General features: G+C 36.6%; 1 protein-coding gene across 1 annotated transcript; it reads left to right on the top strand.

Moving 5' to 3' along the window:
- The first annotated feature begins 4,333 nt into the window (after positions 1 to 4,333).
- LOC110095783 (protein MODIFIED TRANSPORT TO THE VACUOLE 1) lies at positions 4,334 to 25,022 on the top strand. Its single transcript, XM_020821455.2, has 5 exons — positions 4,334 to 4,889; positions 5,336 to 6,097; positions 12,682 to 12,837; positions 23,071 to 23,961; positions 24,640 to 25,022. Exons 1-5 carry the CDS (start codon positions 4,683 to 4,685, stop codon positions 24,679 to 24,681), a joined length of 2,058 nt encoding a protein of 685 aa, XP_020677114.1. The 5' UTR covers positions 4,334 to 4,682; the 3' UTR covers positions 24,682 to 25,022.
- Positions 25,023 to 25,851: the final 829 nt, after the last annotated feature.

Here is a 25,851-nt window from a genome sequence, read left to right on the forward strand (position 1 = left end):
TCTTTTCTGATAAGCATGGTTATTACTTGCTAGAACTGTGGAATCTCATTTGATATAAGCAAGAGCAGGGTTTGTTTGGTTATTTTTTGTTAATTTTTGGCCTGATTTAATCATAGTTTTGTCCTCTTCATGTAAATTTCTAAATTTATTTTGCAATTTCTAAGAAAAGTTCAATTGTTTATAGTTTTATTATGTACTGTAATATATTATTTAATTATTTAAATGTATTCATGAACTTAACGTGTGTGCATATGAAAGAAACAATATAATTATAAAAGAGTAATAGTTTTAATGGCTTGAAAGTCTGATTGTCTGATAAGAATAATAGTTTAGCTATTTCTCTTGGAAAAAGTCACTTCCTATTTCTATCATCAACTGAGTAGTTGAATTGGTCTAACTTTCATAAACTTCTCTCTTCCTATTTCTGACTTGTAAGCAAATGACCCTGCGAGTAACTTGAGATTCATTATGTGCTTTCTAAAATATTTCTATAATGTTTTCAAGTCATATGGTTATTTTATTAAATAGCATGAATGTTGTTGAAGGAATAATTACATATGAGGAAAGATTGTTCCTTGCCTAGGTGAATGGTTGAATGCTATAGAGAATGCATCATGGGCAAAGAATTGATAGATACACATTTGAGCTAATGAGTTGTCTAGTAAATGCCTATCATTTTTAGGATAAATTATTCTGTGCGGATACAAATATCGTCCAGAGGCGAATCAGAACGTTCCATATCACTTTTTTGTTCTGTACTATTGTGATATGACGTATTCTGATTTATCTCCAGACGGTCCGGTGTCCGCACAAAATAATTTCTCCATTCTTAAAACTTGATCCTTATATATCATTATTATTATTGTTTTAAGATTTATGAAATAATGATGCTACAAGGATGATGACATTAAAGTCAATGTCATCGCAAGTTAGTTTATAATTGATAAATGATCATTGAAAAGATGATGATTAGATCAGTGGTTTAGATTTGTTATGGTTAGGGTAGAAATTATGTTAATGCTATTCCCTTGTTTCAAATTTATAATTTAGAATGGATGGTTGAGATTGAATTCAACAAGATCTTAGTGGTTTCAAATAAAAGACTGAATAATTTAATCCCATTGATTTAAATTGAATTGTAAGTTGAATTTGAGAAAGTACATGTTGATATTGGGGAAATACGTAGGCAACTAGATTGTGAGGACAATGAGATATGAGTTGATTGTGCTAGATATAACTTATACCAATTAACTTAATAATTTCTTGAATGACAACATTTGCATTCAAATATTTAAAATTTTTAAGTAGATAATCAGGAGGTTCGTTATTTTTAAATTTAATTAATAAATTTAAGAACTTAATATTTATATGAACCTATAAATGAAAAGTTATATGAACATTTAAAATTTTAATTATATTGTTCAGTGTTGTTGCAATTCGAGATCCCGTGTTTGTGATTTTGATGCTAACAAACATTAGTGATTGTACTTAAATTTCTCATACCATTTTGTATTACATATATACACTATGAAAGAATATTCGGGGCTCAAATTTGGGTAGAATAAGAACATGGTTGATAAGAGTTTACATTTCTTATTTATTTATTTGTAAATTTTATCAGTTGAATATGCTATTTTGGCAATCGTGCACACACACAAGGGAGTGAAAATAAGCTTTAAAATTTTTTGAACTAATCGTAATGTACGATCTAGAACGTATTGTATGATCCATTTAAAATAGAAATCCTAACCGCCAATCAAAATTAAATAAGTATTTTAATTTTTAATTTTTGAACTAATCGTGTAGTATGATGACATACGTAAAGTACGATGTTTGAAAACTTAATTAAATCTCCATGATTAGTCAATCAAATTAAGGTTTTGTTAATTTGGTATATTGCACTGCATGATGTTAATCATACCGTACGATATGCAGAGATGAAAATCGATCGTTTCGACGATCGTACTGGACGAAGCCTTAATTTTTGAATCAGTCTTATGGTATAATGTTAATCGTACTGTGGACGATATGCAGAGATCATTTTCAATCGTCCTAAAAATCATCTTGTACGATCACAAGACAATTGAACTAATCGTATTATACGATTAGTATACAATTTTTTGAATAGTTCATCTTGGGACTGTTCCATCGTACTAGATGTTATATGGTTTTTGAACTAATCATACATTACAATCCTCAATCATATTGTATGAATAATTTCGGTTGAATTGAAATTTTAAGGTTTTAGAGACCTTATATAAAGAGCTTTTCTTAGTTGTCTCTAAGAGAGACTTTTGGCTGTTGAAGGAATTCCGGGGGAGAGCTATTAGAGATCTTGGAGAGTGGAGAAGGAGAATGTGAGTTTTGTGAGAGGGAGAAGAAGTGTGAGTGTTTTCACATGATCACTCAAAGCAAGCTTGCATCTTGATTCCTCTACAGGGCTCTGTGGATCTGCTGGGGTTGCTATGGGAGAAATGCTTCAAGGTCAAAGGTCGAGGTTCTCTGCCTTCATTAGGAGGGTGCAAAATGATTGCAAGGTACTCTGCTTTCACCAAGAAGTTAAAAAAGCTTTTATGTTCGCTTCCTTTATAAGAAGGGTGAAAAGAACTTCCAATGTTCTTTGCCTCCTTAGGAGGCTGAAAATGATTCTGGTTCTCCTTTGCACCGGGTTAGTGGAAATGATTATTGTAAGGGCTTCTCTCATTTTACTGTGCGGGCTAAAGGAGAGACATTAAGAGTTAGTGTAATACCTGGAGAGGAGATTTTGGAAAATGGACGTAGATGATTATTTGATCAAACTACTATAAAATTATGGTGTACTTGTTCTAATTTTATTTTCTTCACTCTACTTTTTTACAATTTATTTTCTTGGAAAATGCATGCTGAAAATATTGTGATTGATATTAAATTAATCTAATTAAATTACCATAATAATTGTGATTGTTGTTATTTTTACTAGCTTCTACATTGAACATTCAAGTGTCTGTGTGAAAGAGAGAGAGAGAGAGTCATAGTATGGATGAAACTCACATACAATTAAAAATAAAATCAACTTGATTAGAGGGAGGAATATGACTTTTTTTAATGAAAAAAAAAAAGAAATAAAAAAATTACAAGTTTTTGCATAGTTGAAAATCACTTGATAAGTTCATTTTTCCTTTTTTTTGGACATTTTGGCCAATTATCACAAACTCAAACGCACAACACATGCACAAGATTTGAACTCAAAATCTCTTAGTTGATAGACAAAACTTCCATCCAACAAATCAAAATTAGCTGTGTATTATTCCTTAATTTGAAGTGGAGATATGCCAGCTCAAATATACTAAGAAGGGGGCACTAGAAAGCTACAGAAGCCACGAAATATGGATAAAGTTTTTTCTCCGTTGTAGGTGGTGGCAAAGAGTCTTGAACTGTTATTATAAATAACAACAAAAAAGGGTCAAGATAATTCTTTATCGAAAGGGGGAGTGAATTACTAAATCTAGCAACAGATCAAAGCCACCTTGAGTTAGCATATGATACATAGATGATTAGGATAGCCTTTATATTAGAAAGATGGTGGACTATATGATTGGGATCAACAATTAAAGGCCACAAACAATCAAAACTAATATGATCCAGCCTGAACGAGGATAGATTAAATGTCAAAGTATTGACTAGCACGGACGAAAAAAGGCTTGACATGTTCTAGATAAAATAAAAATATTTATCATGTTACTCTCATTAATAAAGTGTAAGAGTTGTTGTCCAAAATAAATAAATAAAAGGCTTGCAATCTATCATAATTATAGTTGATTTGGAGTTAGGGGCTAAAACTAATTTACTTGTAAGGCTAAGTGCCCCTATCTTCATAGCAATTTTTACATTAAATTTTTGGATCATTTGTATATATATATCTTAATTTAATTGATACAATTTTATAAAAATATTATCAATTTTTTAAATAATAATTTTATTAGCGTTTAAAGTTTATAGATGGTATGAATGGTAGAAATGAACTATAAGAGTGATATATTTGATATTAAAGTTTTATATGAGTGGTAGGCATGTAATATTAATGTTTTAGATGTTAGATATATAAATGACATGAAATAAAGTGATATGTGTGTAAATTTCCCTAATTATAATGGCTACCTTTATATTTTTTTTATATGTGTATATATTTATCAATCATTCAATCTAACCTGTTCTAATTTCCTTCAAATCTAAGAGCGCAGAGATCAAATGGACGGTCGATGATGGCGTTCGCATGGTTTCTTGTGATGCGTATGCTTAGCGCTTTCTCGGTTCTTCCTCAACAATGCCGTAATTAAAAAAATATATATTAAAAAGCCGAAATACGGCCAATCGATCTTCTTCTTTTTCTCTTCTCTGTACCCGCCCGCCGTGCACGACCTCGTGTTCGATCCGAGCCTGAGAACCCTAATCTCAATTCGTCGTCTCGTCTCGTCTCGCAGTTTTTTTTCTTGGCCTTCAATGCAAGGTTTTTCGTTGGCTTTGAGGTCAAAGAGATTTCCCATTTCTTTACTGATTGTTACAGTTGATCTGTGGTATCGGTGCTTTCCTCTCAGCTCGTATTCTTAGTTATTGCCGATTCATTTGGTCGGTCTTTTCGAGGTTGGGGCTTGAGTCCCCTGGGAACTGTGAGGGCTTGGATTTTCTTTCTGGATTGGGGGACGATGGATACGAGCCGACGGGCCGTGGAATCTTATTGGAGATCTCGCATGATAGATGGAGTGACTGTGGATGAGGATAAGATCGCGCCCGTCTATAAACTCGAGGAGATCTGTGAGCTCCTGCGGACTTCTCACGCGAGCATCGTTAAGGAGGTTTCGGAATTCATCCTTAAGCGGCTTGAGCATAAGAGTCCTATTGTCAAACAAAAGGTATACAGTTTTCACTGATTTAGAAGTCTGTTTTCATGATTTGCTTTGTTATGAGAATTTGCGTTTTCTCTGTGATTGTTATTAGTTATTTAGAGTGGTGATGCGTTGTAAATCACGAAGTACATGAAAAGATGCCTTCTGGTTCAGATTTCTCTAGAAACTATCTACTATTGAAGCTATGCACAAAATTGTAGAGTTAGGACGCATTTTTTGATACTTGGAGTTACACTGAATGCTTCTGCCAGTTTGTTTGGCCTAAGATATTCTTCATATAATAAACTTGCATTCTATTTCTCATATTATATACTTTTCTAGATTTGCTTGTGAATCCTCTGAAGAAATTTTTGATCATTCGATATGGTATGTTGGGGAACATTCATTACAAGAAGTAAAGATTGCAGTTTCTTTGAATTATTTTGATGTTGTTTCCATTGAACTTATAACAGGCTCTAAGACTTGTCAAGTATGCTGTGGTGAAATCTGGAGCAGAGTTCAGGAGGGAAATGCAACGGAATTCAGCTGCAGTGCGCCAACTGCTTCATTACAAGGGAAATTTGGATCCGTTGAAAGGGGATGCTCTTAACAAGGCTGTTCGTGATACAGCTCAGGAAGCTATTTCTGCCCTCTTTTCTTCTGATGATAATAAAGCAGCAGCTGCTCCAGCTGAAAGCATCAATAAGCGAATTGAAGGTTTTGGTAATACAAATTATGAGGTGCCAACAGAGGAGAAGAAATCTTTTCTCAGTGAAGTGGTGGGCCTTGGAAGTGCCTCTATCATTCAGGGAATAACCTCTCTTGCCGTTTCCCATGCATTGAAAAAGAATGATAGTGGGACTTACAGAAGCCCTAATCTGCGGAGGTCTCTAACCACAGAAATAGATAGCAGGGATACATATGAACCAGTAGATGAGCATCATGGTGAAAAGCGGCAGCCATCTGTATCATTAAGGAGTGCAGCTTCTGGTAGTTGGAATCCAGATTCAAGAAATAACTTGATGAGTACATCAGTTAATGATGAGAATAGTTCTAGTCACATGGTGGTTAAGAGTCGTGAGGAGAGGCTTTTGGAGACAATTGTTTCCTCAGGAGGTGTCCGGCTTCAACCTACTCGGGATGCACTTCAGGCATTTCTTGCAGAAGCATCAAAATTGGACCCACTTGCTATGTCCCGCGCAATTGAAATGAAGCTTCAATCTCATCTGTGGCAGGCAAGTTACAGTGATCATCATCATCATTATGGTTATCGATTTACATCTTTCTTTTTATTTTATTCTGTTACATTGGCAGTTTGGTGTGAAACATTTTTTTCATTCTCAATATCATGCATTTGCTGTCATATAGTTGACCCTAATGGGGCTTGATGGGAGTCTGAAAATGATTTATTGGATTTATTATGTCATCTTACCAAGTTCCTTTGGTGCATGTACTTCTATAAATGGCACAAATGAGGGTTTATCTCACCACTTTAGTCTAAAAGGAAAAGCATTTCTGAAAGCTTTTCAGCTATTGCCTATTGTGTATATGCGCAAACTAATTTTAGTGTTTTTGTTGAAAACTAGTTCAAACTCAGTGTAAAAATTTGAGATAACATGATATGAGAAAGTGCAGCGTATACATTTTCTTCTTGCACGGTCTAGAAAAAATTTCATATTTAACTACTACAATTTGTTGCCAAACATGCATATGCTTTTATATATTTAACACTATTGGTGATTGACGAGGAGTCAGAGGAAGATTTATTGGATGTATTATATCATTTTACAAAGTTACTTTGGTTCATTTACTTATATAAATGGATTAAACAAAGGATTCCCTATCCTCTATCCAGCCTAAAAGGAAGAAATTTCTGAATACTTTGCAGCTAATATAACTTCTTGTACGCACACAAAAGTAATTCAAATATTTATGTCATCAACTAGTTCGAAGTTAGAGTAAATGAACGAGGGAACATGTAGGGAATAATTAGTGCACTTAAATTTGCTTCTTGAGCTTTGTAGAAAATTGTGCATATTTAACATTTTTTCCAAATTGCCAAGTTATCTCTTTGGAACAACAACAACAACAACACATTTACAAACTAATTTTTTCTTTAAATTAACATTTAATGTGTATGTCACCCTAACATGCTCAATGCTTATTGCACATTTCTTTTACTTTTTCATTTCATTGCATTTTTCTCTTGTAGTTGCAAAATGCGTATTTGAGGATGACTGGCGGGAGTATTGAAATATCTTTCTGATGCACGCTTACCTGTTTTCCATGTTTTCCTAAAAAACTATCTGTCTTTTAAAATTTATTGTAAATTAGAAGATAGATTGGGTCATTCAATTTTTAGTGTTTGTTCTATATAACATTGATGTTTAATGTGAAGATAAATGGATGAGAAAGTTCATTGATAAATAATTAAAAAACAAAGAGATGGAACCAATAAGGGAAATTGTGCTTGTAATTAAACTATTATGCTATTGGGAAAGATATTGGAGCTATGTATGTTATTTTACGTAAAGTAACCGTAGAAATAATAAGCAGAGGAAATGAAGTTTTAATCATTGCCTATATTTTCTCATTCCCTTAGGGTAATGTTTTATTGGATTTCATTTTTATTGTTAAACTACTATCTTGCTTTTATCAATTAGGTTTTCTACTGTTATTGTTTGGTTTTATTTGATGGATTAGTGGAATAGAAAGAGTAGATATGGGTCCCGTTCTATAGCTTTTTTCATTCATATGCATAAGCATGTGGCAATATGCAAATTCATCAGACTATGCAAGTGTTTGTTTGAGATAGTCTGGTTATATCATTGGATTGTAGTTCTTTTTTTGTAAAGAGCTTATTTTAAAGTTGTATGTTATCTAAAAGATGTATATTGTTTCCTAATGTAATAAGAGAGAATCAAGATGATAACATGCCATTTGGAGACTAAGAGTCATGTGAGTCACCCCCTTCCCCTTTTTGTAGTTGTTTTGTGCAAACTGATAAGGTTGAGAAAACTGTTGGATTCACCCCCACCCACTAGGGCCTACGTAGCTTGACCTGTCGGTCGCAAAGGACTTTGTGCCTAGGAGTTATCAGACTCATCTAGTGCCCAATTATCCATCTGCTCAAGAGGTGGCAGCAAGACTTATTGCCATTAGTTGATTCCTTAAGTTGTCAATCAATTTCCACACATATACCATAGGAGAAACGTAAATTCAATCAAAAAGAAATTTAAATACCTTAAATGCTTCAAATTTTAAATTAATAGCCATAGTTGTCATTATACACTTTAGTTGGCTTCTTATAAGGATCAATATTACGTAAAGAAAAAAGAAAAAGAAACATATTAAGTTACCTTGAAGCCTATCAGACTTAGCGGATGCTAGATCACACTATGCGTGTTATGTCATTGACTAACATTTTTGCTGGCTAACCAATGTTTGACTAAGTCAAACTTTTAATTGAGCTTAAGCTTACAATGAGCTTAATCAAGTTTGAGCCATAGTTTAATACATCGAGTTAAGCTTGAATCAGGGTTGACTTGTGCTAAACTCTTCTTGATTACTTCCCTAGTTGGTAGTAAAAGGTAAACCCAATAAAATTCTTTCACCATATTGTGTGGTTTTGGTTAGTCTATGATGGTGACAACTTTTTTATTTGACAAAAAATGTCATCAACACTAACCACATACCTCAAGAAGATGCGGTCATGCCAGAAGAATATTTTTAAAATTGGTATATAATTTGTGCTCTTAGAGGATGGTCAAGAGGGTGCCCAAATGCGCCTTGTATGTTGTTTTGTTAACTTGCAACTCAATTATTGTCAGGGCTATATGGTGACTTTGAGATGCACTTCACCTCATAGAAGACATTTATTGGTAAATCAAAGTCTTGATTTGATGTCATCGTGGTAGACGAAAAGCAACATGGCCTACTCATTTTTTTGGCTCCAGATCGTTGGTATCCAATATCTCTCTTTAGAATATTATGACAAAGCTCCTTAGCAATTCACCAGGCTTCTAGTTCAGCTTTAAAAGAGCTTGCAAGCTCTTGAGTGGCTTTTGGGCAATTGCGAATTATTTAATGAACATCTTCTTGAATTCAAAAAAGATGTGATGACACTTAACAGTAGGCACGAAATTAATTGTAGGATATTCTTTAAAAGTGTTGAAGAGCAATCGACACCTTAGTGCATCATTGATGTCCATTAATGAGGTTGCTGACAAAATAAGTAATGTGATCGACAACATCGGACCTTCCTCGATATGATTCCAGGTGGAGCATCTTGAATTTTGCGAGTGGCTTCACCTCTACAATTTCCCTGAAAAATACGTAGCTCAGCTCCTACTCCCTCTGTATTCACCTGGGGGATGTGTATTTCTTCATCATTGGTGTGTTTATGTCTGTGATTAGCAACATGTGTTGAGGTTAGTGCCCTAGCATTGGGCCATCTTCGACAAGTTGTCAAGATAGAGGATCATTTGGGGGTGCTCTCTCTTGTAGTTTTTCTCTAAACTCATCCTAACACTTCTTAAATTATCTTTGTGTTTCTCTCTTCCTTTTCTATTAGATCATGGTGGATTGTGAAGTTCTTGTTTTTCATGGTGTGACTCCTAGTTTTGTTGCTCTTTTGCATAATGCCTATTGTCTGGTCACTAATATCAATCCACGCTCACTATCTTAGAGGATGGATTTAAATTTGCCCATGGGCTATATTTTACCCTACAAACAGGTTTAACTACCTAAAACAAGAGATTAGGGTTAGGGAATCAATGAATATGGATGATGGATGTGAGGTTAAGTGATCTTTATGAATGGGAAAAATGGCATAACGTCCAAAACACATGTCTCTTAACTTTTTTATTTATAAGGTTTGGAGGGCTATGTGAAAAAGTAAACCTAAAGAAATAGTACATGATATGATAAGTATAAACTGCATTGACATTTGGGTTAGGTTGAAAGGTGTGCATGTGGATTCTTTGTTTCTGATGTGGCTTGGGGGAGCCCTTAGCAAGTACCTTTGACGAGTATTCAGGGGTGAGTATCTTGGACAAGTATTCAGGGGTGAGTATCTTGGACAAGTATTCAGGGGTGAGTATCTTGAACAAGTCTATGAATGGGAGTTCCTCAAGGTGAGCAGTGAGTTTCCGTGATGAATTTATTTGTGATTCGGGGATGAACATAGTTGATGGAGTCATAACCATGGGCTCTATAGATGTGTGCCACATGTAGCTTGGGCTAGGACATTCGCGGAAGACGGATGGCCTTAGCTAAGGAAAACTACCAAGAGAGTTGAATCCCTCTGGGGCGAGTGCCCTAGGGTGATGGCTTGTCAATTTGAGTCCTTTAGATGAACACACCAGGAGTAACCAAGTCCCTGCATTGATCCTTCAGGGGCAAGCTTGTATGTTTCAAACTCCAATAGGACGAATAGCTATTCTCTCGTTGCTAATTCTGGTGATTGCCCCTCAAGGCATCACTTTTGGGCAAGTGCTCCTCTTGGCCTTGTCCCTTGGGTGTGAATCTGTTTATATAATTGTGATAGGAAACAATAGGGAAAAACAGAAATTAATCGCTAAAATCAGAATTTCAACGGTTTAATCAAGCAGATTTTTAGGTTTTTATGGAAGGAAATATAAGAAAAACTAGGGGTGTCAATTTTTGACACTACCCGAACCCGACCCAGAAAAATCCGGGTTAGGGTCAACCCGGACCCAAAACAAGTCGGGTTCGGGTTCAACAAATCAACCCGTTTAAAAAATCCGGTCGGGTTCAGGTTGACCCAGCAACTAGAAATTGTTACGAAAACTCGTATTTGACCCGAAAACTCGAGATTGACCCGTTTTGACCAAAAAATTGAAGATAGACCCGATTTTTGACCCGAAATCTATCAATTTTGGTCAACTCCAGGTCATTCGTGTCGGTTCGGGTTGACCCGGACTTGAATGGGGTTAGGTTCGGGTCCGTAGACTTGACCCATTTTTTAAAATGGGTTGGGTTCGGGTTGACCTGAATAGTGCCGGGTCAATTTCAGGTTCGACCCGAACCCGACCCGTTGACCCGAATTGACACCCCTAAGAAAAACACTCTTGATTGCTAGAAGATGAAAGAAAATAGCTTGATACAAACGATCCTCTATTCGAGAGGAGGATCAATCTCTCCAAAACTCTCTAGACGCCGCTAGAACCCGAGAACACCAAAGAGCACTAAAAAAATTAGCCACCAAAAAGATGCCCTAACCCTAATACAAACTCCTAATTAAAGAAATCATATAATTAACCCAAAAGGACTAAACAGCCCCCCCTCCCCTTCTCTCTTCCCTAAACCGTGGACCCCACCCTCAATGGGGCGGAAATTTGAGCTTGCGGCCATGCAGACTTTTGCCTGCTATTTGGCCGGCTGGACCGGTCTGGGTGTATCAAATTGTTAGTTACTACACGGGCATGTGTGTACATACAAAACTTGTTGCAACCATATTGCCTCATGGCATTTTTCTATAAATGACTAGGTCATATAGATTCATCACTAATCATTAGCTTAATGTTGATCAAAACATGGATAAATATTCCATACGTCCTTGCTGCTCAGTTAATCTTTTACTATAGGTTCAATTACTATTGAAAACATTAAGACGGAAACAAAAAGTTCTCAGTGAAACAAGTGGCTAAAATCTGTGTTCTCTCTTTTATTCTTATTAACTCAAGGGCCCATATCATATACCTTTCCTCCCATTGCTCAGGGCTACATCTACACTGGAAGCATTGCAGGGCTCCTTGAAGATCTTACCTGCTATGAGCCCACTGGCGCAGAGTATAGTACTTTTTATTCTACTGATGAAAACACAAGAGAAGTGGAGGAAAAACCGCTGACATTACATCAGTATCACTTAGATGATTTAAATGATAACTGATTGAGCTCATTTGTTATATAGAAGATAACTTTTGAACCTATTTGAATGTTTTCAAGAGTAATGGACCTATTTGAAATATCATTCAAAGGTTAATCACCCAATTTAATTTACCCTTTATAAATTGTCATTGGCATCTTGCTTAGAAGATCTTTTATGATGCAACGTCAATACTATTTCGGAAGGAAATTTTTTTCTTCTTCTAAATGAAAGGTGTATGTTTGATTCTGATGAAGCGACATGTTTTAGAGGATATGATTTTTTCCAGGATAAAGAATCTAAGAAGTTGGAGCTAAGCATGGGAACTCCTGACAAAACTTGGTGGACAAAGAGAATAGCAGAGGAAATATCTTTATGCTTCGCCTTGTAATGATTTCTGGTGGTTTAAACTTGAGAATTTTCATGTTGGTATTAAGTATCCTAATTATGAGAATACTGCTAGCCAGCTTTATTTTAATGTTTTTCCAACTTCATCAAAATGCTATATTGTATACATGGAATACTACTTTTTAGGATTAGAACAATATAACATATGAGTTTTTCATTGTTTGAATTATGAATTTATACTTGAGGTTTTGCTAGAAATTCTGTTATAATTTTCAAGCCATGTTGCAACTATTATGTCATGTATCTTGTTGATTATTTATATGAATTACCAGTGGTGATGTGAAGAGCGTATTTGTCTGGACTTTTAGCAGTTCTATGAAGAAATGAATGCTTGTTTTCTGTAAGAAGATACCTTCTGTGGCATGATATTACCTATTTTGTCATTCTATATTTAGGATGTCAGTTATTACTATATTTAGGTTTTCTTATTAGTATTTTTTGAAGTAATAATATGGATTATAATACGTCATAATTATAAGTAGAATTGCTAAAAGTCTTTTTTTTTTCCTGCTTGATTTTTAGGTCCGAATGAAGGCAATCTGTGTCCTGGAATCAATTTTGAGGAAGCAGGATGACGATTATTGTTCTATTATCGAATCTTACTTCAGTGAAAATAATGATGCTGTGGTTAAATGCTGCGAATTACCCCAAGCTTCACTGCGGGAAAAGGCAAACAAGGTAATTATCATAATGTTTGGTCTAATCATCCATTTATAGTGTTTCCCTACTTTTTCTATCGTTACTACATGTAGTTCTTTTTTTTTATATTTTAGAATTTGAGCTTTGCTGTTTGCGTCACTATTTTGATAGAATTAGATTATTCGTATGATTATTGTCCTTCACAAACCGTCACTAGTACATCAGTTCATTACATCCTACAAAAGAAAAGGTCGCCTTGTTATCTTTTGTAAAGCATGTGTTCTTGGCTGTTTTTCTACGCATTTATCCCTAAAACAAAAAGTCTCCATAACCTTGAAAAGTGGACCTTATTATTTGATTATAGTGTGAATATGTTGCTTGGTTTGTATGGTCAGTTGCTGAAGCAGTAGAATCAAGGACCAGATTCTGACTTTCTAGCCCGTATAGTCAGTTGTTGAAGCAGTAGAATTGAGGACCAGATTCAACTTTCTTGCCCGTAGGTATAATAAATAACCTAAAGTAGTGGCCCCCCCATCTCTCTCTCTCTCTCTCTCTCTCTCTTAATCTAAAAGTTTGTTTTTAATGACTTAGTTGATCAGGCTAGATTGGTGCTACCATAGTTGTGGAAGATTTTTCTAGGCGCACACTCACATCCATGTACCTCATTTCTACGCATGCACTATATATTTCAATTGCACGCATCTACTAGGAGAATCTCCATTCTCCATGAGCGGGCCCCCTCTCCCCCATAACCATAATGAATGTTTTTTTTTTAAATTGAAGGAGAATCTTCATTCTCCACTTTAGTTAGTTTTGATATTATGACCTTCAAATGTGAGTTAAGGTTCCTTGTGTTTACACCATTAAAACTTTGGGGATGCAAGGCAGTCCTTTTATGATTAATTGATCATCAAGTGTATGGGACTGTATGCATAAAAAAATTTAAAATAGATGGCTTTGATACATGATAAGATGATTTTGATTTCAAGGCTTATTGTCTTTCAAACGGCTTAGAATTAGGTACATGTGTTCTTGATGATGTATTGTATGTATTTGTTACTTTTGATAGGTGAAATTCGAGGATGAACCTATGCTTATAAAATGGCTTCTATATGGCATATGATAGTCTTTATATGTTGAACATGTTTGATGGATAATTAAGTCATCACAGAAATTGATTAAGATCAATACACATGTAATTTTTATTTTGTAAATTACGAACAATAGAGTGTTCTTGATTTGAAATTTTTATTAAATGGTAGATTAAAAAAATTTAAGAAGAGAATAATCATTGTCCTTGTAGGAGGAGAGAAGTCCATCTCATATACACACGAACAAACACACATGTAAAAAATGATAGGTTTTGCTTGTTGACAATTCCTTCATGTAAGAAGGTGATAGGAAACACTTGTAGAACTCAAGTGGGAACTTATCAATTAAGGAATTGTAGCGATATCTAGCCACAATCTCTAAACAAATAAAAAAACAGCAATAATAACGCAGTAATTGATGAAATCGGAAGGAAAATACCCAGATACAATTGATCCTCAATTCGAGAGGAGGATCTATCTCTTTCAATTCTCTAGACGCCGCTAGAGCTTAAGAACGCCAAGCAGCAATAGAAATTCAGCAATTCCCATATAACCTAAAGTCTAATCCCCTATTTCTACTTAAAGCAAACAAAATAACAAAGTAAATTGCTAAACAACCCATGTAAATCTAATTCCTGCCCTAGCCACCCCCTCCTTCCTCACCAAAATCAAATAGTGGGCTCCCAAAGGGGGTCGACTGTAGCATAGTCGAACCCTTGGTTCGCCTAGAGTACACACGGGTTGGCCCTTTGCCTAGGGCCGGCTGGACCGGTCTAGCATGGACTTGTCTAACAATACTCCCCTCTCAAAGAATCACCTTGTTCTCAAGGTGAAATGACGAAAACTGGTGCTTCACTCTCTCATATAGCTTCCACGTGACTTTGTAGTCTGGTAGGTTCTTCCATTTAATTAGAACATCCTTAGTCCCTTCTTCTCCCTGACGAACCCTGCTCAACTCCATTGATTCTAATACCACCTCCAAATCCTCTGTCAATGTCACCAATAACTCTGAACTAGTTGCATGATCCCCCATCGCTCTCCTCAAATGTGACACGTGGAACATTGGATGTATAGTCAACATCGAGGGTAATCTCAAACGATATGCTACTGATCCATTCCTTTCCAATACCTCATATAGGCCAAAGTACCTTGGGACAAGCTTTCTCATTTCTCCTGTTGGCTGCCATCCACTGTCTGTATGGTCATAGCTTAAAGAACACCCTCTCTAATTGTAGGCGTATTTAATGATGAGACAATATGCTGAAGTTAAATACATAAAAGGAAAGAAAAATGATACACGTGATTTCTTAGTCATAGGATTATACTATTATAGGATTAAGATATATGTCTATATGTGATATATATATAACTTGCTAGCTTAATCTTGATAGATTTTTACAACAACACTCAAGCCATATCAATTATATTAATTTACACCAAAGCTATCAAAACTAAATCCAAACCTAATATATAAGGATGTATATATCGACTACCATGATATGACTATCATGACATGACTCATTTCTTAGTTCTTAGGGTTTTATATGATCAACTGGATCCTCCCTTACCTCCCTAGTTTACTTTAGATTATCTTAGATAGACTTGACTTTGCCATCTCAAATAAATCTTAGGTGACTTTAACCACCTTAGGTACAAAAAACATTTTGAATTTGCTTATATATAGCTTGTTCTTGAAGCTATATGTAATCATGAATTTGTGTCCACTATTGATGGTGGATTCTTATTTGTGGTGTTCCTTGGATTACATTATAGGAAGTGCAAAAAATATGCCTTAGTTTACTTGTTGAATACCATATGCTAAATTTGTTGGAGTAGTTGAGTTCGGGTTTTGCAGCATTTTTAAAAATTTTGGTTTATGTAGCAGTTGCAACTATATGCTCCTGTAGTGATCATTTTTTATTATTTGCTCTTTGATTCCTGTAGTTTTTTTGCTTCGTTATAAATCATATCGTTGGTTTTGAGCATTGCTACAACTTCTTATACTCTACAATTTTGTTTAGGATTGTGGTAATTTTGGTTATGCTTTCTAAATTCACTTTAATTGTTGGGCTTAAATTCCACAAGATTTCTGGTGTTCTTTATAATTTGTGACTAACTTTGTGTTAATTGAGTCATGGGTTTTCAAAAACTATTGGACTTTATTTAGTATTGAGAGGACAAACTACTTTGGGATGAGTTGTTTATCAGTACGAGATAACGTTACATGAAAATTAGTTTAAAAAAAAAAAAATTCTAGTTTTTACTTTCAATCCTGTCAGTGCCTTTTGGACGTGGCATTTCTTTGAGTGTGGTGTCCTGGCAATAATCAATTTTGGGGGACATTATCTCTATGAATCATTGCAAGGTTGGGATTTTATACTTTAGTAAATGCTTTCCTCTTCTCTTCTCTTCTAAATATTTTTTTTTTTCTGTGTTGCAAGTTCTGTTTTAGCCAGATTAGCTTAAACTTGGGTTTCAATGTAGTGTAAAAATTCAAATTTTCATATGTTTATTCTGGATTAGATTTATTGTTGATCATCATCATTTGTTTTCAATTTTTTGTTTTTTCAAATATTCTTAAAGAAATTGAATTTGTATAATTAATGATATATGTGAATCCTAATTTCTTTTATGTGATTACATTCATTATATCATTTTAGTTGAACATCCTTAACCTTCCTACATCAAACATTCTGGTATGGATGATGCCACTATCTAGGTCTCGCCCTCACTTTTCCTACCAACCAAAAAGGCAATGAAGTTTTGATGGCTTGATGCTCAATTATTAGGTGCATTGATTTAAGGAACATCGCGCAAATCTTTTGTCCATTAGCCTATATTATACTTTGTTATTTCCTATTTATATTTGATTATTATTATTATTATTATTTGTTGACCTTTATGCATTATCCAAAATAAACAAAAAAATTTTCACTTACCTGTTATACAACACCGGTTGCACACTCTGCAAATTCCGCCAAAAATCCCGCTCCGTATCTCGTATCTCGTATCCTTCGAAGGCTTGGTCAAATCCCGGACACCTCGCTGCCACCTCGGGATACCTGTGCAAAGCAAGCGATCACTTGCTCCTTGGCATCGTTAAAATGAGGGGGAAGTCTTAGCTCACTCGGTTGTTCTCTTCCCCATTCGCTACCTCCCTTCGTCCCTGCATACAAATCCCGAACTCCCTTCCTCCTCCGACCTCCACACCATCAATCGACCCCGGCTACAGACGCAAGACTCCTCCTTCCCTTCCGATCTATTCCCATCTACCCACTGTAATCCCGATCGAAGGCCATCTCGCCTCTAAGAACAACGCCAGCCCCGACCTCATCACCTCAAAATCTCAGCCGAATCCTTCCTCAAGACCCTACTTCCATCCATATCCAAAACCAGAGCCGCTGCCCTCTCCATTGCCTCCGACCTCCAGGCCGAACCCAGCTAGCCCTTACCTTCCCATATATGAACCGAACCCTAGCCCAGCCCGATCTCATGGTTCCTTCGGTTAAGAGAGAGAGAGAGAGAGAGAGAGAAGAAGAAGAAGAAGAAGAAGAAGCTTTCTCTCTACCTTGATCTTCCTCCAGCCTTCAAATCAAACTCCTTCCTCTGCTCTTACCCAATTTCTCTCTTTCTCTATAGGTAGTTTACTTCTCCCTCTATCTCTATCTTCGTGTGTGTGTGTATATATATGTCTGTGTGTGTTATTATATAATATATTTATTATATATACATAATTCTTTCTTAAAAAAAAAGAATTTATTGTGTAAAAAAGAGAGGAAATTTTACAAACTTGGGAAAATCCATCTCGGTGCTTGCAACGCGGCGAACAACCACCCATGCGTGCTTTTCTTAGCACGGTGGGAGGAAGTTTATCGCGGTGCTTGTGGCGAGGCGGGTAATCCCCTCCAAAAGTCATATTTTTGGCGTTTGCAACGCATCGAGGGATCCCATGTGCACACTTTTCTTAGCGTGACGGGAGGAAACTCGGTGCAAAGCCTATGACGAGGCGGGCAATCCCTGTGCACGCTTTTCCTAGCACGGCGGGGCAATAAAGAACTCTTTTTTTTTTAAATGCTTTTAAAAAACCCATGCACGCCTTTCTTGGAGTGTTGGATGACAAACAAAAAATCACCGTTGCGGTGTCTTACAAAAGACTAAACGTGCACATCTTTCTTGACGTCCCGGGTAGGCGGCCTCTTGGTTTTTTCCCCTAAAAGGGGGAGACGTCGGGAGGCTACCGAAATTTTGTTTGAAATAAGATAAATAATTGGAACAATTTGGGACTTGTGGAGTTGATGTAATTGATTTAAATAAATTCAAATATAAGTGAATATAAACTTTAAATGAATTTAAAAGACAACGTAAGCTTGAACTAAACTTGATTGAACTCATTTTGAACTCGGACTTGAACTCTACAAGACAGCAGGGGACTACTTGAACTCAAATGAGTTGAACAATGAACTTGATTGAACTCAAAAGACCGCAGGGGACTTAACGAACAAAAGAGGCTCGTGTTGAGCCCAAACTTTATTTGAACATGTTTTGGACTTGAATGTGAATTGGACTTGTGAGTTTGGACTCGAGCTGAATAAGACTACACGGAACAAGACTTGTACAAAGAAAATTGGATCAATGAATTAACAAAGTGTACATCATGGGTTAATGAGTTCAAATGCTTATATTAGTTAGTCCTAATCTTCTAAATGAAAACCAACGTATGAACAAGGGATTGATTTGAATCCTAACACTAAGCTCTTAATAAAGGATAAAGAAGTATTACTCCACCTTTGAGAATGAATACTACATGAATTTGTGGAGAATGTTAAAATGAATTTCAATATACAGCAGGGGACATGTGGAAGAAGTCATCCAAACATAATCAATGTGTAAGCAAGAATCAAGTTGAATACAACTAAGATGAAGGGGGAGTAAAGAAATTTCTCTTAAGCAATAACATAATCAAATCTCATGACAAAATGTGATGCTCTCAAACGGATAGCACAACTTGCTTGCAAAGAGAGATCAACAAGATCTCCACCTATAAGTTATGGCATGAGATCTCCAATAAACGTCAAAGAGTCATCATGAATTCCTAACCAAATGCAAATGGGTAATAATCCATCTATAATCGTATGCAAGGAGTTTGTGGAAATGCATTCAAGTGAATAACGATGGACTAGTAGAGTTTGCAAGTAATGAATGGTGGAAATTATGGTGAATAAGGAAGTTCATATGAGAAAAATAATTGGAAGTGTTCTCCAATGAAAGCCAAAGGTCGTCATGTTAACGTGAGCACTAATGACAATAAGCAAGGATGTTAAACTTGGTGTATGTATTGTAAGTGACCTTCAAAGATAGGGGAACTTCAAGGACACATAATGACATATCCATAAGTGTTGCTGTGATATGATCATAGGTAAAGTCTGAAGATTTGATATCTCTACAAAGTATGAAGAATATAAGAGTTAATGACAATCATGATTGTTCAAGCAAAGATCGATTGAAAGATTTGTGACTCACTTGTAAACAACAAACGAGTTCCATAAACAATGGAAGGAAGCATACGATGAGCATAGTAGATTCTTGAAAAATGTATGTGCGAAAACTAACGATGATTGTAGTCATTCCGACAGTCAACAACAAGCTACAAATACACTCATCAATCTCTTATAGATCATTGAGATCTTCGTGCAACGAGTTCAATGAATCATTAGCAAACACAAAGGGGGAAAGTGTAGTGAACACAACCTACCCAGAGATCTATCATGAAGACAGATATATCTATCTCCATCAAGAAGAAGAATCAGATATGTAACGAACACAACTTTTTTGCAAACAGAGATCAAACTGAAAGGATAACAAGTGCTTGTAATCAATCGATAATATAGAGTTCTTAAGAAATTTTTGAGATATTCAAGCTAATCAAAATGCAAAAGGGTGTGGAGGGCATTTAACGAATGAAACAATTGCATTACAACACTCCAACAATTTACATCAACATATAAACAAGCATATTGATCTGCATGCAAATAATGATAGGAGATCCGCAACATATATGAGTCCACTAAGAATACTGGTGTACACACTACCTCTTATCTGTATATAGATACAAAAAAGACTCCAGTAAACGCAGTATCTTGAAGTCAATTTCAGCTTAGAAATGAATAAATTTACCTACCTACATACAACAGTAGCGGATGTACTAAAAAGACCAAAGACCACAACAAAATGAATAAAGAATACAAAATGAATGCAAGTTCTTATGAGCCTTGTGAGGAGACCCATATACGTGCCACATGCTATCTACAAGCAAATGCCGGATGATATGCAGCAAGTGCAAATGTCTACGGGCCATTGTAGAAAGCTCGCCAAGCATACAAAATGCCATTTACAAACAAAATGCCAAATGACCACAACGGATGCAAATGCCTACAACATGTTGAAGGAGGCATGTTATGTATTCAACAGGCTATCTGCGGTCAAATACGAGAGAACTGTAATGGATGCAAGTATACGCAACCGAAATCAGGATATTCGTTAGTGCGCTACAATCCACCTGCAGAAAACAAGTAGTGCACGACAGTTTACCTGTACAAGACAGCAAACAACTCAATCCCCAAGCTGCTGCAAAATGCCACCGGATGTGCAACCTTCGTACAAGCAGACAGAAGGCGTCAACAAAGTCTAAAATAAAGCTCCGCACATGCATCATAGTTTGTATACACATAGGTACACAAAAAGGGCAAGTGCAATCATAAAACCCGCATAGGCCCCGATGAGCGTGTTATTGGTACACACGTGACGTCTAGGAATGCTGCGCGGGTCACTAAATTTGAACAAGATCCTCCTAAGCAGGTATATAAGAGTCGACAAAGTTCAATAAATAATTATAAAATGCCCCCAAATACCCGCATGGGCCGTGACGAGCGTGTTATTAGTACACATGTCGTCTAAGGATGCTGCGTGGGTTAATAAGTGAATTCAAATTCGAACCCGATCCTTCTATGCGAATCAATAAGAGTCGAAAGGGTTCGAACCATCAAACAAATACACGGTTGTGGAGACCGATATATTTGTTTCAATATATTCATATTAGGCCTTCAAGGCCTATAATCAAAGAGAATTCACTAACAAATACATAAAGCCTACGAAACCAGATCTCCTATTTGCAAGTTGATAGAGTCGAGAAGGTTCAAGCTTTAAATGGAAATAACCTTGAACACCACGATGATAGCCGTGTTGAATGTATGGGTGTCAATATTGGACATGACCCGAAAACCCGACATGGAAATTTCAGGTTCGGGTCAACCCGAACCTGAACCGGGTCGGGTTTGGGTTAGATATTTCAACCCCTTTGTAAAATCGGGTCGGTTCGGGTTGACCCGGAAACTCGAAATCAACCCAGTTTGACCCAGGTTCGCGTCATTCACGTTCGCGTCCATCCGTCGCGTCGTCTATGGTCTGTCGTGTCGTTTGCGGTCTGTCGGGTTCGACGTCGCGTCCGCGGTTGGCCGTCCGCGTCAAAACTCAAGCGGCTCAAGCGATCATGCCCATAGGGCATTCCAGAACCGCAGAACGTTTCCCGGACAATGATCCGCCGTCCGCTCGTCCGGTGACTACTGCCCTCGCACCGTCACTGCGTCGCACGCCAGCAAACGGACTAATGGAGTCACCGCGTTCACCAGCCATACTCGCAGCCAAAGGTCTGCCAGCAGTCGCGTCCGCTGACGGTCCGTTCGCCAGCTATTTCGCGCGCTTGTTCAGCCAAATCGTGGAAATCCGTGTCGGGTCGGGCTGACCCAAACCCGAAGCGGGTCAGGTTCGGGTCCAAAAAATTGACCCGTTTGCAAAAAACTGGTCGGGTTTGGGTTGACCCGAATAGTGCCGGGTCAATTTCGGTTTGACCCGAACTCGACCCATGACCTGAAATTGACATCCCTAGTTGAATGTTTATCTCAACCGGAGGGGTTCACAAACACTTTCAAATACCTTCCAAGCTCCACCTAAATACCCACAAAAATCTCAAAATTTCAAAATCCAAAAATATTTAAAACTGAAATATTCCATCAAACATTTAATGCAAAATCCATCCACCCTCGACAACAGTTTGCCTGGGTGGATAAATTAAAAATTACTTCAGCTCACAAAGAGCTAATGCGTAGTCGAAAATATCACTATGATTCATTCTTAAACAATCTTTTGCCAATAAGGACGTGGTATGTGTCCTATGACCGACGGTTTTGCCGCCAAATAGAATCGCAGGATAAACGGTTATGACCCGGGGCTCTTTGAACCGAGTGGTTTTGCCGCCAAATGGGGCACCAAGAAATACCGGTTATAGCTAGAGTCAATACGCTCCTTAGTGACATCAAATCCTTGATATATGAATCAATATGCTATGATCGATAGGGCATAAAGCCCTCTGTTAGCTAAGGTGGATTCAAATTTGTCCCCTTAGACAAACACTCACCCCAGGTCTACAAGGTCCCCTTAAACGAAGCAACCCATGGTTGTCGACAAGGATCCTTCTGTCAGGTTGGGTCGACTACCTCCTCTGACTAAGTAGACCAGGGACCACGATGGCCTGGGATGACGAAACCATGGGATCTTGATCGGGTCCATCATCCATTCTCCCACTATCTGCTTTAAGTGCAAGATAGTGAAATTTCTAATTTTAAATATCAAATCTTCAAGTTCTCAACCATTTCCAAAATCTCCAAATCCTAAGCCCATTGATGCTACTAAATGCCAAATAACACGTATCTCTACATATCTGATTGACGACTAGCCTTAATTGAAAGTTCTCTCTCGTTATCGAGAGGGATAATTAACTATAGGGGTTTGCACCTATAGGAAACCAGAACTCAGATCATAAAGTCCTCGCAAAATGAGGGCGAAATCTACAAACCTATCAGCCTTCCAAAATTTACCCCTAAACTTAAATTTGTTAAAACTCCCTCGTCGAAAAGAAAAAGTAAAATAGTCGGGCGGAGGCCGGGGCCAAATTTTCGGAGCCCACATTATTATTATTATTATCTTTATTTTAATTCATTTGCTTACTTATCAGAACGGTAATGGAATGAATTGAAAAAATCTAGGCAGTAAAACAGTATCTTTGTTTTTCTTCGAGTTCTTTGTGCTAAAATGGTAATTAATCACCATTTTGGCCTTCAATATTCAGGTCTTAACTCTCCTGGGTGGGGACCTGCATTCTGCACCTGGAAATGAGGACCCAACTGATGGAAAATCCAAGCCAGTTCCCACTGCTCAGTTGCCTGATTTAATCGATACAGGTGGCTTGGAAGATGATGAATTTGGAACTTCTTCCAAAAATCTTGTTGATGAAGGCGTTGGAGATCTAACATCAGCTCCTCTAGTTGATGATCTATTTGGTGGTGCACAGATTTCTGAAGTAAGCATCAGCAAAAATGAAAATGCTGATGATCCATTTGCTGATGTCTCATTCCATACTGCTAATGAGAAAAAGCACACAGACATCTTCTCTGGATTGACAATTGATGATAAGAAATCTGATCATATTGTACTTACTGAAAACAAGCATGACTTCGACATTTTTGGTTCCAACTCTTGGAATGTTGAATCTGATGATAAGAAAAATGTTCAAGATTTGATGGCTGGAAATTATCTTTCTGTAATGAATCAGGACAGCGTACAAACAAGAGCATCTGGAGCCCTATTGGATGGGAGCAATCAGCAGAGTCAACTTCCTCCCAGTGTGAATTCTAAGGGTTTTCTTGGTCCAAATGATTACTACCCCATGACTGGCTTGCAATATAACATGCAGCCAAATATTATGCTCAATCCGGCTCTTGCTGCACAGTCCATGAACTATGGTTCAATGGGAGCTTATATCACTCAGCAGCAATTACTATACCAAAATATTGGGAATGCTAATTCAGGTTATATCAATGTTGCTGGTCTTGCCACGGATGGAGGTTACGCTTCAGCACTCCCTGACATTTTCCAGATATCAAATAATCCAATTCAGGGCAATAGTCCAGTGATGACCAACTCAAAGAAGGATGAGACAAAGGCTTTTGATTTTATTTCGGTATGCTCTCTACTCTTCATCTTTAACTCTATTTATTTCAGCCAATTCTTTCACTTTATCATGATTAATATTTTCTTACGCTTTCAAACCAATAAAAAAATTTATATTTTTATATCATTTCTATTCATGCAAGTGATGTGGTTCATTTTAGTTGTATTTGTGTATGCGAAAATATATACTTGTGAAAGGATCCAGGGCTAAGTATAAGGTTTTTTCTTTGAAGTCGTAAGTTCGAATCAAATCGAGTCATACACTGTGATTTATTGTTCATCATCTCTCTCTCTTTCTCTCTCATTATATATATAGTGATTAATGCTGATTTCTAATTAAGGCTTCGTTTGGGATGGCTTTGTAATTGCTTCTTAAATCTGCTTTCTAGTACAAAAATTAAAAATTGTGTACTAAAAAACTGCTTTAAGAAGCATTAAAAAAACCGTCTCAAATGAAGCTTAAAAGTATCAATTATGGATCGGATTCAATTAGATTTTTCAATTTAACATAATTCAAATACCATTATGCATTAAATCAACACCAAACTTGAATTTACTCTTAGGACCTCCATTGTAATGCTTATATGGATTATCTCATGAAAGAGATGAGAGCACCATTTCCTTGATGGTATTTATTGGAGCATAATTAGAACATATTCAATCTTGTTTCGCCTTCTTTTTTTAACAGGAGCATATATCTGCTGCTCGAGATTCAAAGAGAATACGGTGAATTATGGATGACCTTGAACTGAGAGATGATCTGCAGTTAGAAAGTGGCTGTTTAAAGTATCTGATGAATGTTTTTTCGAGTAATTTGAGTAAATCATTTCTTCCATAATGTATTTAAGACGTTGATCTAGTTTTGCTCCTACCATTAGGCATATGAAAAAACCAGAAATCATATACATTGAGCAGAATGTTGAGGAACTTTTGTAAAGCGCTTTCAAAATGAAGATAAACTGTGCAATTTGCCATTCTTTAGGACTGTAAATTGTAATAATATGTTTGTATTCACGTTGTGCTAGACCATTTATGGATGTCTTTTTTGGAATAGATTTTGTATATTGTACACGATGCTGTGATTTTAATAATGAATCGTTTTTTTAATGATTACAAATGAAATAAAAATGAGTTCAGCATTTAATTTTGCTAGAGTAATTGTGCATTAGGTTCCTTGTTGGTAGTCTTGCATTGCACAGGCAATTTGTGCCCCTTAAATTGGAGAAATCATTATGTGCAGACGCCGGATGCAGCTCTACGTCCGGAGGCGAATCAGGTGCAACCACATCAGCGGTAACGAGCGGTATCAAGTAGTACCGAGCTGCTGTACCGATCAAAGTGGTGACATGGCGTATTCTGATTGTCTTCGAATGGCATTCGGCGTCCACACAGAATAATTTTTCCTTAAATTGTTTGCTTGTACCTGGAGAAACCAGGTTTACTAGAGCAAAGTTTTGAGGGTTTGAAAGTCGAAACTTGTTATGGGTTTTAATTTTTACCAACTGTAGAAGTTTTAATTGTGATTGTTTTGCTGCTAAGTTTTTCTTGGTTTAATTTAAATTTTTTTGGGTGTAATATTCAAAGGAATTGAATGATTTTTTATTTATTTAAATTAGTCGACATTCATTATGTTGGCATTTTCATAATTTCAAAACTAGCGGCCATTTTCAACTGAAGCAGATTAAGGCTTCGTTTGGGACGGCTTTTTTACTGTATCATAAAAATTTTTTTAGTAAAAAATTAAAATTTTTACATTAGAAAATTATTTTAAGAAGCAGAAATAAAGTTATCCCAAATGAAGCAGAAATTAGAGTAGACGGATGGGTTCAAGGGGAGCAGAATTTCTGCCAGCAGAGTTTGGGAGGATCACACAGTTTTAAATAATCAATTTCTTGGAGAA

The sequence above is a fragment of the Dendrobium catenatum genome, unplaced genomic scaffold (genome assembly GCF_001605985.2).
Source record: "Dendrobium catenatum unplaced genomic scaffold, ASM160598v2 fragScaff_scaffold_390, whole genome shotgun sequence".
NCBI classification, from domain to species: domain Eukaryota; kingdom Viridiplantae; phylum Streptophyta; class Magnoliopsida; order Asparagales; family Orchidaceae; genus Dendrobium; species Dendrobium catenatum.